We start from the raw sequence: 13,654 nt of genomic DNA on the forward strand, positions 1-13,654 counted from the left end.
CTTTCTTCCCTTTTGGTTTTATGACTTTCTATAGTATTATGCTTAGATTCCTTTTTCATTGTCTTTTGTGTATGCACTACAGGTTTTGGCTTTGTGGTTACCATGAGGCTGACATATAACAGCCTATATATATATATATATATATATAAAAAATAGTCTGTTGTAAGTCAATAGGAAGTTAGGTTTGTGAATGCGTTCTAAAACTTCACATTTTTACTCCCCACCCTCCATGGTTACATTTTTAATGTCCCGTTTTACATCTTTTTATTTTGTGTATCCCTTAACTAATTATTTTTTTAAGATTGATTTATTTTAGAAAGAGAGAGAACACAAGTGGGAGGGGCAGGGAGAGGGAGAAGGAACCTCAAGCAAACTCCACGAGTGTGGAGCTGGTCACGGGGCTCAGTCTCACAACCCTGAGATCACGACCTGCCCCCAAACCAAGAGTCAGATGCTCAATCCACTGTGCCACCCAGGCACCCCTCCCTTAACTGATTATTATAGTTATTGTTATTTTTACTACTTTTGCCTTTAAAATTTTTGTACTAGCATTATAAGTGATTAATCCATTACCCTTACCATATATTTACCTATACCAGTGAGGTTTTTACTCCATTTTTTTCTTACTAATTAGCGTACTTTCTTTTCAGCTTAAAGAAGTCCCTTTAACATTTTTCGTAGGGCCAGTTTAGTGGTGGTGAACTCTGTTGGCTTTTGTTTGTCTGAAAAGCTCTTTATCTCTCCTTCAAACCTGAGTGATAACCTTGCTGAATAGTGTTTTGAATATACCATACCACTCACTTCTGGCCTGTAAAATATCTGCTGATAAATCTGCTAAAAATCTTATGGGTATTCCCTTATACATAACAAGTTAACTTTTCTTTTACTGTTTTTAAGGTTCTTTAACTTTGGACATTTTAATTATACTGTGTCTTGGTGTGGGTCTCTTCGGGCTCATTTTTGGGGAATTCTTTGCGCTTTCTAGATCTGGATGTCTGTTTTCTTCCCCAGGTAAGGGAAGTTTTCAGCCATTATTTCTTTAAATGAGTTTTCTGACCCTTTCTCTTTCCTCTATAATTCCTATAATGAGAATGTGAATCTCTTGTCCCATAAGTTCCTTAAGCTATCTTCACTTTTTAAAGTTATTTTCTTTTTGCTGCTCTGTTGGGGTGACTTTCACTCCTCTGTCTTCCAGATCACTGATGCTTTCTTTTGTTTCATCTACTTTGCTGTTGAACCTCTCTACTGTATTTTTCAGTTTAGTTATTGTATTCTGCAGCACTGTGACATCTGTTTGCTACTCAGATTTTTAACTCTTTTTTGAAGTTCTAGTGTGTTTATTCATTCTTCTTCTGAGTTCAGTGAGCATCTTCATGGCCATTACTTGAACTCTGTATCAGATAAATCTCTTATCTCTGTTTTATTAAGTGCTTTTCAGGGGAGGGGTGTATCTTGTTCTTTCATTTGGAACATATTCCTCTGTCTTCCTATTTTGCTTGACCTTCTTTTCATTTCTGTGTGTGCTAGGTGAGACAGCTTTCTCTCTCAGTCTTGGATGAGTGACCTTCTGTAGATGATGAACCTTATTGCTAACCTTGCCTTTTGTTATCTCTCGAACCTTTGTGATTGTTTAAGCAATGTGATTTATTCTTGATTGGCCCCACTTGTTGAGGGAGTGGCTAGCCCTTTGAGTCTTCCAGAAGGTGGGATCTCAGTCAGCCCCTAGCTTTAGGCAAATTGGAAGCTTAACTCTCAGGCAGGAGATTTTAAAATACACAAATATGTACAGTCTTGTGGGACCACAATTGTAAAGCCTGCTGGCCTCCAGATCAGGCAATGTGCAAGTGTCCCCTTGGTGACAGTTGGAAAGACTAGGGCTCCAGAATAGTGTATAAGCTCATTTCTGGGAGGTAAGCTGTGGCAAGGCCAAGGGAGGGCACAAAGGTAGTGTCCCCTGGCCTACGTTCCCTGAGAGCATGTCTGTGTGGCCTTTAAATATGTAATAATCCTAAAGTGTGTCCTTCTATCTGAAGTTCTAGGACAAGTAAATAGTCCTTTTTCACATGAGAGTGGAGTTGTGTTTTAGTCTGCTGTCTCTACAGTGTCCTGGGGGTGGTAATCCATCAAGAACTGTCAGTCCAATGTTTCAAACCTGCTGGGACCAGAAACACAATCTTCCCTGGCACCAGATCCAGGTGCTCAAAGGACATCCCTGTGAAGGGTGTACCTACCTGCACTAGCAGGTTAGAGGGGAGTGCAGAAATGGCACCCACCAGTGCCTCTCTCCCTAGAGAGAGTCCTAGGATTAGCAAATGGATCTCATTCACGTGTTGTCTAGGTGCTTTTCAAACTGCTGCCCTTGTGCTACGTCCCAGGGTGAATGAGTCTGCAGTCAAATGCTTTATGAGTGGAATCTCTGTTTCCTACAGCCCTATATTCTTCTGAATGTAAGCCCTGTTGGTTTTCAAAGCCAGCTATTTTGAGGGCTCCTCATCTCTCTGGTTAGGTTCCCAGGGTCAAGGTGCCTCACGGGAAGCACATCACCTTGCTCCACAAGGAAAAACTCCGTATTTGTGACATCCTTCCCAGTTGTGGATTGCCACGGCAAGGGTAAGGTTTTTAGTGAGACACTCTCTGTCTCTCCTACCCATATTGATGTGGCCCTATAGTTGCTTGCTATAGAGGATCTGTTCAGTTAGTTTTCAGGTCTTTTTCCGGGGATTTATTTCATCGGTAACTATAAATTTGTTGTTCATGGGAGGTGAGTTCAGGGTCTTCCTATGCTGCCATCCTAAACTGCCTTCCTCAATAATGTAGTTTTTAGAAGGTAATAAGTGCTATGGAAAAAAATAAACTATACAGCTAATCAGAGTAGTAGTTATATTGAGATGGTCAGTATAGTCCATATTGACAAGATAAAATTTGAACTAAGATGTGAAGAAGATGAAGCAATTAGCCAGCAATTATCTGGGGGAAGAGCATTCCAGCAGAGAATGCTAGACCAAAGGTGTACTTGGCCCGTTTGAGGAACAGCAAGGAACCAGTATGACTGTCATACAGTGAACAAGGGGGCAATACTAGCAATGAGGTCAGTGGTAAGAGGACAAAGATCAGGTCACGGAGAGCCTGTCAGCCCTTTTAAGGAAGTGAATTTTTATTCTGAGTGAAATATAGAGCGATTGGAAAATTTTTAGCACAGGAGTGATGTGATCTGATTTGGTTTTTAAAAGGGATATTTCTCTGGTCCTGTTTGAAAATATGGATTGTACTTGGCAGGGGGGAGGGGTAGGAGCAGGGGGACCAGGCTGGAGTGCCTTGCTCTAATCCAGTTAAAGTTTATGGTCATTTAGGCCAGAATAATAGCAATGGAGTGTTGGTGTAGATGGTGGAATTGGCAGAATTTCTTGATGGATAGGATGTGGAGTGTGTGAGAAAAAGAGGACTTGAGGTTGCTTCCAAGCTTTTTAGCCTAAGCATAGGTGAAGCTGCCATTAGCTGAGATGGAGAAGACTATAAAGACAGTGGTTTGGGGTGAGTGTTGAGAGACAAAGGTGTCAGATTTGGGTATATTGAGGGTGAGGTAGCTCTTAGACATACTAGAGGAGAGGCTAAGTAGGCAACTTGAACGTATTAATATTTCTTAACTTTTTCTTCATTAAGCAAGTGATATGCTTTTAATTTTTTACTTTATCTTTTTTAAATGAATTTATTCTTTTTTTTTAAGATTTTATTTATTTATTTGTCAGAGAGGAAGAGAACACAAGCAGGGGGAGCAGCAGACAGAGAGAGAAGCAGGCTCCCTGCTGAGCAAGGAGCCCAATGCAGGACTCCATCCCAGGACCCTGGGTTCATGACCTGAGCCAAAGTCAAACACTTAACCAACTGAGCCACCCAGGTGTTCCTATTTATTTATTTTAAAGTGCGGGACTTGAACTCATGACCCAAAGATCAAGACCTGAGCTGAGATTAAGAGTCCAGTGCTCAACCAACTGAGCCACTGGCTAGGTGCCTTTTTATTTATTTATTTTTTTGCAGGAATTTTTTAAATTATAAAATTAATTTTCAATAGATACAGTTTTATTCCATAGTTTTTTTAATATTTTACTTTAATTGTATCTTTTTATAAGTTTTTATAGACTACCAATTTTGAAAAAATTATTGCAAATATATTTACATCTAAAATACCATCAAATCCATTTTATGTTAGGAAATGTTTTTCCAAATTTTTTAATTTAAATTCAACTAATTAACATATAGTGTATTATGAGTATCAGAGGTAGAGTTCAGTGATTCATCAGTCTTAAATAATACCCAGTGCTCATTACATCCCATGCCCTCCTTAATGTTCATCACTCAGTTTACCCCATCCCCCACCCCCTCCCCCTCCAGCAGCCCTCAGTTTGTTTCCTGTGATTACGAGTTTCTTGGGGTACCTGGGTCGCTCAGTCAGTTAGGCATCCGCCTTCAGCTCAGGTCATGATCCCAGGGTTCTGGAATCAACGGGGAGAATGCTTCTTCCTTTCCTGCTTCCCCTGCTTATGTGCATGCATATTCTCTCTCTCTGTCTCTGTCAAATAAATAAAATCTTAAAAAAAAAAGGTTTCTTATGATTTGTCTCCCTCTCTGATTTAATCTTGTTTAATTTTTCCCTCCCTTCCCCATGCTCCTCTGTTTTGTTTCTTAAATTCCGCATACGAATGAGATCATACGATAATTGTCTTTCTCTGATTAACTTATGTCACTTAGCATAATATCCTCTAGTTTCATCCATGTCATTCAAATGGCAAGATTTCATTTTTTTGATAGCTGAGTAATATTCCAGTGCGTGTGTGTGTGTGTGTGTGTGTGTGTGCATACCACACCTTCTTTATCCATTCATCTGTTGATGGACAATCCAGGCTCTTGCCACAGTTTGGCTATTGTGGACATTGCTGCCATAAACATTGGGGTGCAGGTGCCCCTTTGGATTACTACATTTGTATCTTTGGGGTAAATACCCAGTAGTGCAATTGCTGGGTCATAGGGGTAGCTCTATTTTCAACTTTTTGAGGGACCTCCATACTGTTTTCGAGAGTGGCTACACCAGCTTGCATTCCCACCAACAATGTAAGAGGGTTCCTAGGTGACCTTTAAGTTAAAAGCTTTTCATTATATTTTTAAAAATACATAAAATTTGCCATTTTAACCATTATAAGTGTATAGTTCATTGGCATTAAGTACATTGGCGTTGTTGTGATACCATGACCACCATCCATCCATAGAACCCTTCGTCTTGTAAAACTGAAACGCCGTACTCATTAAACAGTAACTTTCCATTCTCCTATCTCCTCAGCTCCTGGCAACCACCATGCTACTTTCTGTCTGATTTTGACTACTCTATGTAGCTGGTATAACTGGAATCAAACGGTATTTGTGTTTTTTAACTGGTTTATTTCACTTAGCATAATGGCCTCATGTTCATCCATGTTGTAGCTTGTATCAGTATTTCTTTCCCTTCTAAGGTTGAAAAATATTCTGGGGGCGCCTGGGTGGCACAGCAGTTAAGCGTCTGCCTTCGGCTCAGGGCGTGATTCCGGCATTACGGAATCGAGCCCCACATCAGGCTCCTCCGTTAGGAGCCTGCTTCTTCCTCTCCCACTCCCCCTGCTTGTGTTCCCTCTCTCGCTGGCTGTCTCTATCTCTGTCAAATAAATAAATAAAATCTTTAAAAAAGAAAAATATTCTGTTGCGTATATATGCCACATTTTGTTTATCTCTTCATCTGTTAATGGATAGTTGGGTTGCTTCCATGTTTTAGCTATTGTGAATAATGCTGTCTACGTAGGTATGCACACATAAAGGATATATTTTTTTAAACTTTAATACACATACAACTTTCATAGATTTTCTCTTTTACATAACTAATTTCTAAGCACATTTTCATTATAAAAGATTTAAATGATACAGATATATAGACAGCAAAACATGAAAGTTCCCGTTCATCCTCTCCTCCTACTCCCAGTTCCCCCAGTTGAGTTAGCCCTGTTACTGACAGATCCCTTTCTAAAGCATTTATGCACATTTGTATGCATCTTCCTTTTTTAAAGGGGATCCTACTGCACATATTTTTCTATAGTTTTTTGCTTTTAATAATGTTTTGGAGATCTTCCCAATCTTATTTTTGTTTTTCTGTTTTTAACAGTGGTTCATATATTCCATAAAGTTGCATTGACTATTCATATACTTTTGTATATGTACATTAACTTTTACACACACAGGATTCTTTCTGTACATTCTTAGAAGTAGAATTCCTAGGTCCAAGAAAATTTCTTACAGGATTAATCATATTTTCTTTTCTAAGATCCTTTATGGTTTGCTTATTTTTCTGGAGAAGTTATTATGGAGCTCTAGAAGTTTGGAAAAACAAATAGTATTCTAAAATAAATTTCCTGGCTATGGATTTGTTCCCCTATGCAAAGGAGTGGTAAACCATGAGTTTTATAACCTTAATGGGTTTATTAAAAAAAAATACAACAAAACAAAACTAGTTGATCTCTTAATCTAGACATTTTGATTAACACATGGGAGATATGGTCCTTATTTATATTTATAGGACAAATGGGGAGTTTTTGAAGGGATGATAAAAAAGCATTGTTGAAAAATATCTTTTAATATTTTTAGTGGAGAAACCTGGCAGATGCCGCCTTACCCAGGGACCAAAGTTAATATCATATGTGATAATCACATTGATAACACCCAGTGATCCACTACAGTGAGATGGGCACATTGTCTTTATGATGTCCTGCCCTCAAACCCATAAACCCAATTTAATCATGAAACAACATTAGAGAAACTCTATTTGAGGGACAGTCTACAAAATACCTGACCATGACTCTTCACAAATGCCAACATCATAGAAAACAAGCAAAGACTGAGTGACTCTCTCAGGTTGGGGTGCAGTAAGGAGACAATGAGAACTAAATGCAATGTGATATTTTAGATTGGATGCTGTAACAGAAAAGAGGTGTTAGTGGAAAAATTGATGAAACCTGAACTAAATCTGTGGTTTAGTATTGTATCAATATTAAATTCTTAGTTTTGATAAATATACCATCATTATATAAGATGCTAATTTTAGGAACCTGGGTGCAGCTCCCTGTAAATCTAAATATATTTCAAAGTGAGTTTTAGCGAGGGGTGCGGATCACACCTGAGCAGCTCAGTTGGTTTAGCGTCTGACGCTTGGTTTCCACTCAGGTCATGATCTCATGGGTTGTGAGATTGAGCCCTGCGTCAGGCTCTGCGCTCAGCAGGGAGTCTGCTTAAAGATTCTCTCCCTCTGCCCCTCCCCCAATGCATGCTTGCTCGCTCTCTCAAATAAAAAATCTTTTTTAAAAAAGTAAGTTGTGTGTTTGTGTTTTTTTTAAGGTATCTCTTTATTCTGGACAATGTACTCCTAAAAAGTTTGTCTTCTCTAGAACATTACTTCTTACCTCTTAAATCCAAGAGAGCCACTTATCCCAAGGAGGGAAGTCCATTGAGCTTTTACAGACTAGAGACTTGGTGCAGTTGGAAGAGATGTCATGAATGGTTGAGGCAGTATAGACATGGCCATAGCAAGGCCAGAAAGATGGGATCTGGGGAATGAATAATATGGCAAGAGAGCAGGCCTGAAGAATCAGAGAACCAAGTGGATTTTCCTTTGGAATGGATAGCCAGAGAGTATGAAAGAGCTTTTTGAGAATGATTTGGCAAAATATAATAGCAACGCAAAGTTTTGCAAATAGGAGACAAAGTCACCCTGATCAGTAAGAGGGATTATCCACCACTCACAAGTGATACAAATGAAGACAGATAAATGAAAGGGAAGCCGAAGTGGCAGCCTCTCCAGTTGCAGTCAAAGATGAGGCTGGATTGATTAATTGAAAATATCTGAGGCCTTTTGCAGTTAGCATATATCTAGACATTCCTTACAGGAGATGTGACCCAGCAAGCATACATGAGTAACCTAAAGGCAGAGGATTACAAAATGGGTAGGACCAGTGGCTGAAAAGATCATCGGTCCTCAGGAAGAGACATTATTTAAATAGGACCCAGTCCCTCACACTAACATAATGTAACTGTACTTGTACCTGTGCCCAAGATTAACTGTTTAGTCACTCTTCTTGGTAAGTTGGAATCGAAAAGCTAATATTAAATTTCTTGAATGGGTGGACCATCTGGTTACAGTTTTGGTTTCAGTTCCCTGTTATGCAATTGGCACCCAAATAAGAACTGTCTCCAAATGTAAGTAGGCTGAGTCAGTCATAAACACTCAAAAAAAAAAGTTACTTCGTTTTGCTATTCCAAGATCTTAGAAGATGAAGTATTTAACGAAATGGTCCTTTTTTTTTTTTATGGCACATTTCTTTACCATGATGTGTTCGATCCAGAACAGTGGTCAGCAAACTTTTCCTGTAAAGGGCCAGATCGTACATATTTTTGGCTTTGGGGCGCCTGGTTGGCTCAGTTGGTTAAGCATCTGCCTTCAGCTCAGGTTGGGATCCCAGAGTCCAGGGATGGAGTCCCGCATCCGGCTCCCCACTCAGCAGGTAGTCTGCTGCTTCCTCTGCCCCTCTGCTCCTCTGCTCATGCAGGTGCGTGCACTCTCTCTCTCTCTCTCCCTCTCTCTCAAATAAATAAAATCTTTAAAAAATATATTTTTGGCTTTGCAGCCACAAATGGTCTCTGTTGCCTATTTGTCATTGCTTTTTTTTTTCCTTAACCCTTTAAAGATGTGTTTTCGGTGTCTTTCACCATATTTTCATACTTTGTGATAGTGGCTAAAGTTTGCAGGCTGGTATTAAACAGTGATCTAAAATCAGGTTTCTGGTTGTAGATTCATTGCCACTGACCAAAAAAAAAAAAAAAATCGTAAACGTGACTTTAATCCATTTATAAGAAATGGGTATGTAGTGGAAACCTTACTGCAGGCATTTTGGCACATTCACGGGAGATACTCTCTAATATGATTCTTGCAGAAAACCCATCATACCCTGAGAGTTTGCTATCCAGAAATAAATGGGCCTCGTTTCTAATTTCAAGTTATTTATTCAAGATATCTTTCGTTTCTAAATAGGTTAATTATTAAAGTAGTTTCATCTTTTAATATGTAATGTGATGTATTTTTCAAAGATTCCGTATAATCTGTTTCCTCATTTAACCCATTAGCTGCCTCCTTTTTATAGTTTTGTTGCTATAAATCACATTCTTGCTTTCAGTGCCTCGTTTTACAACCATGTTATAGTTTCTGCCTCTGATTTGGAGCTAAGCTCTGGCTTTTCACTGTTTCTGTCTCAAGGCCCTACTTCCAGACCCCCGCTGGTGGCCTTTAGGACCAGGAAGCCATCCTTGGGATCACTGTGGAACAGACATCCTAATGCTCCTAAAAGGCTAGTAGTTGGATATCATGCTACAGATTTTAGAGTTCTACTTTGCCTACTTCGCATGGTTTATCTAAAAAGGTAGATAGGATCACACATTTAAAGATTTGAGCTTTTATTTCTTCTGTTTGCATTTGTCGCAGTATACTGTCAAGTAATCTGTAAATCTTGCACTCAAACCCTTTGTTCCATTTGGCTAAACAGTGCTTAGTCCAGCTGGCAGCCTATTTTAGCAGAAGGGTATCTGATGAAAACCCATTTACTGTTGTAGCACTGGATTTCTCACACTTGTTGACAATACTTGGAATGGTTAATATCTTCTAAAATTTGTTTTACCAAGGTAAATTTCAAGGAGAACACAGAAAATAAAGCAGCATGTGCAGTTTTTAATTAATACTGTTTAATCAAAATAAAGGAATTTTTTTACTCAGTAAAAAGTTGATTGGGTTTTATTAACATTTCTTGTTTTGAATAATTAAGGCTTTTTATCTCTTATAGTTCTCTCTCTAGATATTTGGATTCTGTAAAAATAAAACTGTTTTTTAAACAGTGAAAATTTCTTAAATGGAATACTTTTATTTAGTCATGATAATATTCCTGGTAGAAATTTTATTTTCTCCTAAGCAAGGTCCAGTCTATTGTTAACCAGAAGTTAACAATCGGGTCTACTAGAAGAAAGGGAAATTTAATATGAGTAGTATAAAGAGAAAAGAGTGGCATATGATTTCTTAAAAAGTCTCAGAAAGTCAACAATTAACTTCTTATATCAGGAATTGAACAAAAAATTTATCTATTTTCCTACATCTATGTCTTAACAATGTATTTTAGTCTCAGTATTTTAGAGTTTTGAGCTATAGATATGACGGTATAATTTGTATAATCCTTTTTAAAAAATTGGGGTATTAGCTTATATATGTAGATCTGGAGTCTGAGTAAACTAGTGAGTGAGAGGGGCATGTGTTCGTTTCTCACTGAACGATTCTTCTAGAGTCTTTAGGTCTCTGTCATGTCGGTGCTTTCCTGCTTTGTTCTTCAGAGTCACTCAATGACTGGTGACTGTCTGGCTGCTGAAAGGAACACTTGCAACAGATGAATGCTGGGGCCCTCCTGTCCCCTCCTTCCCCTGTAGCAGCTGCATTCTGCCCTTTCTGTGGCCGTGCAAGGAAAGGAGGGAGAGGGGGCGAGGGTGTGCCTATGTGCGAGCGTGTGTGTGTGTGTGTGTGTGCGCGTATGCACACGTGCGAGCGTGTGCAGTGATCTCTTGTCAGTATGCATTACAGGGTTTCTCAAGCACATGGAATGAGATCTTTCCCAAGAAATTCTGTCAAGGCCACCACACACGGGAAATGTATTGCTATGCTTAGTCTTGTATCTGTGATTGTTTTTGTTTAATGGGGTAAGAAGAAATTTAATTCATGGAACATAGCTGTGCTCCACCTCTCTATTTACCTGTCCTTTCTTTTTGAACTCTTCCAGGCAGCAGTACCTGTCCAAAGATCAATATAGTTCCACCTTGTTTGAAGAGAAGCACAACCCCACAGGTTGATCAGAATGTATGTAATGAAGAGGCTCAGGGAATAAATGGAAAAACGCCAGCGAAACACTCAGCTGCAAGTCCAAAGCCACAAGGTATGCTTTGTTTTTGTTTTTTTTTAATTTTATCTGTTTGGGTGTTTTGTTATTGATGAAGGCTACCCTGAAGAATGATAATGACTAAAAAAGAGCTTTAAGCTTTAAATGGGAAATATTGGGTGCATTTATTTTTTTCAGGGAAAAAAATCAGTCTCAGGCAGAGTTGGGTATTTGTTCTGCTAAAACACCTTACACATTTTTCTAATATAGTTCTTTTCTCATTACTGAAGTTTACGTGTCCCCTTAAGGGGACTGTGGTCACTTCATGCATTATGCTTGACCTAGTACATGGCCTGACTTACTATTTGCATAATAAATGTGTGACAAATGAATGACTACTGTCAGAAAGTCAGTATGACTTGCTAGATGTCAGAGGATCTGTGAAACAGATAATTGTAAAACTGTGCTTAATATACTTAGTAAGAATGTGATTTATACTATTCAGGAACTGGGGCTTGAAAAGGCTTCTTAGTAAAGTCATCCACAGATATTAAAATAAATGGCCCCTCCATTCAAGAATTGAGCAGTCAACAAGGGGAAAAACAATTATAATGGTGGAAGTCTTTGAATGTTTTGTTCAGGGACCATTTCCTTTTAGCAATAAATTTCTAGTGAACTGGTTATTAGCTTTGGGGAGCACAAAACTGCAATTTTGATGACAGAGAGTAAGACCTTTGGAAACGTTAACACAAAGCTGAGCCCTACTGTGATTTAGTGTGTAGTTTCTTCCTGATAGATTTTTATTTGTACCAAATGCTGAACATTCAGCCAAGAAACAATACTGGGCATTTTCAGAATTACTAATACTTTGGAAAAAATAAATTTCTATTTGGTTTATATTGTATTTACTTTGGTCTCTTTCTTGTTCTTTGAAAGAAAAGTTAAAGAGAACACATCATAAAAGAACGAGTGTTACTCTTTAAAGTTCTTATGTTTTTAGGATTTCTGAAAGAGTCTTAAAGGCGCTTAAATAGAAAGGGGCTTAAAATAGAATCTGCCCGATTGTGGGACATTTTTCTTTTTGTTCTCACTACTAGCTATATTTGTGGTGCTATGGAGTAAGGCTATCAAGTGAGGTCAGATAATTGGTGATTCAAATGAATGACTCATTCATGAGTTTATAACCTTTTCTTTTGACCATATTCCTCCCTATATAATTGATATGAATATGAGCATAGAAATTTTTTTGATACGTGATTTAAGCTGTTCTATTTGCAAAATACAAAATTCCGTCTTGCTTATTAGACCTGAGATGACAAAGAGCAAATGAAGTAAGAATATAAAAAATGAATGCAGTTCAGTTTTCTGTAATCGCCTAGATCACAAACAGGAATTTCAGTATTTATAAAGCCTTTTTTGGGAAGATGCATTACTTCATTGTTTTTCATAGTTCATTGAGATAAATTACACCAGTCCTTCCTGAGCTGGTGTGTGCCAAAATAATCATATTCTTTAGGGAGATAGCACTTGATCTTGCTTTGTGTTTGGAATTATATTAAAGTCAATATATTGATATTTAAATACATATATACTTCCTGTTCTGAATATGGATTAATTTATATAAGTTTACATAACTATAGGGGCTATTTCCAGGTATAAAATAAATGATTTAGAGAACATCGTACTTTTTAAAAGTACTCTCACTCATTGTCAGGCCCTTCCTTGGTTCCCCAGCTAAAATTTTAACCCCACTGTCACCTTTGACATTTCGTACTTCCTCATACCTACTTTAGTTTTTCTCATTCATGGCAGTCTGACCTACTCTATGTTTCACTCATCCATCTTAGTTTTTTTCTGCCTTTGTACCGCCAGTCTCCCGTGGCATTGCAGGCCTTCAGTAGTACTTGAATGACTCCCTGCTCCATAGCCACGTTTCCTCTACTTTGTTTCTGCTGTTCTTTGTTTAAAACTTGGAAGAATGTGTGCTATATAGAGAAAAACATTTGGGAGATGAGGCTACATCTTGGTTTTACCAGATCAACTGCCAAATAAATTGGGCACTACTTACTTCTTGACCAAATAGAAGTGTTCCCCACCCTCTAGTGGAGAGAAGCTTACTTTTAATTTCTGCAAACCCTTAAGAGTATTTAGGGTAACCGAGGCAGAGAAAGGAAGGGGTTATTAATGGGGATCAAGGGATTATCGCACTGATACCTTTATTCCCACTTCCTGGCAAATCCCTTACAAATTATGAATGGTGAGCCTGCGGAGGCTTCAAGATCCATTCTGTAATTCTAATTTAATTGAAGATTCTTATTTTAAATCAGTGTTCTCAACTGGAGATAATTTTGCAGCCCCCCCACCCCCACCCCATGGCCCGCACTTGATATTGTCTAGAGACTTTCTTGCTTGACACCACATGTGGCAGTTTCTAATGGCAGCCAGTGGGGAGAGGCTCGGGATGCACAGGCCAGCCCCCCAAAACAAAGAGTTATCTGACCTGAAATGTCAGTAGTTTAAGAAACTGATCTGGATCCTCAAAAGAGCTCGTAATTCAGTCCTTTTTTTTTTTTCTCCTGTGGAGTGCTAATAATGTCATAGCTACAATTTATTTAGTGATATTTAAAAGGAGGGACAATATCGAATACCTTTATTAGTGATGATTATGTGGTAATATGTCT

At 38.4% G+C, this 13,654-nt stretch overlaps 1 protein-coding gene across 5 annotated transcripts in view; it reads left to right on the forward strand.

Annotated features, from left to right (window-relative positions):
- FGD4 (FYVE, RhoGEF and PH domain containing 4) overlaps positions 1-13,654 on the forward strand; it is a 200,026-nt gene that overhangs the window by 126,760 nt on the left and 59,612 nt on the right. For 4 of the 5 annotated variants that reach the window (XM_026502132.4, XM_057303253.1, XM_044385557.3 and 1 more), the window contains one exon: positions 10,878-11,030. In XM_026502132.4, the coding sequence (XP_026357917.3) occupies positions 10,878-11,030 (153 nt within the window). Of the gene's footprint in view, positions 1-10,877; positions 11,031-13,654 lie in introns of those variants that run through there. The other variant, XM_057303254.1, reaches the window with a different exon arrangement.

This window comes from Ursus arctos, unplaced genomic scaffold, assembly GCF_023065955.2.
Source record: "Ursus arctos isolate Adak ecotype North America unplaced genomic scaffold, UrsArc2.0 scaffold_26, whole genome shotgun sequence".
Lineage (NCBI taxonomy): Eukaryota > Metazoa > Chordata > Mammalia > Carnivora > Ursidae > Ursus > Ursus arctos.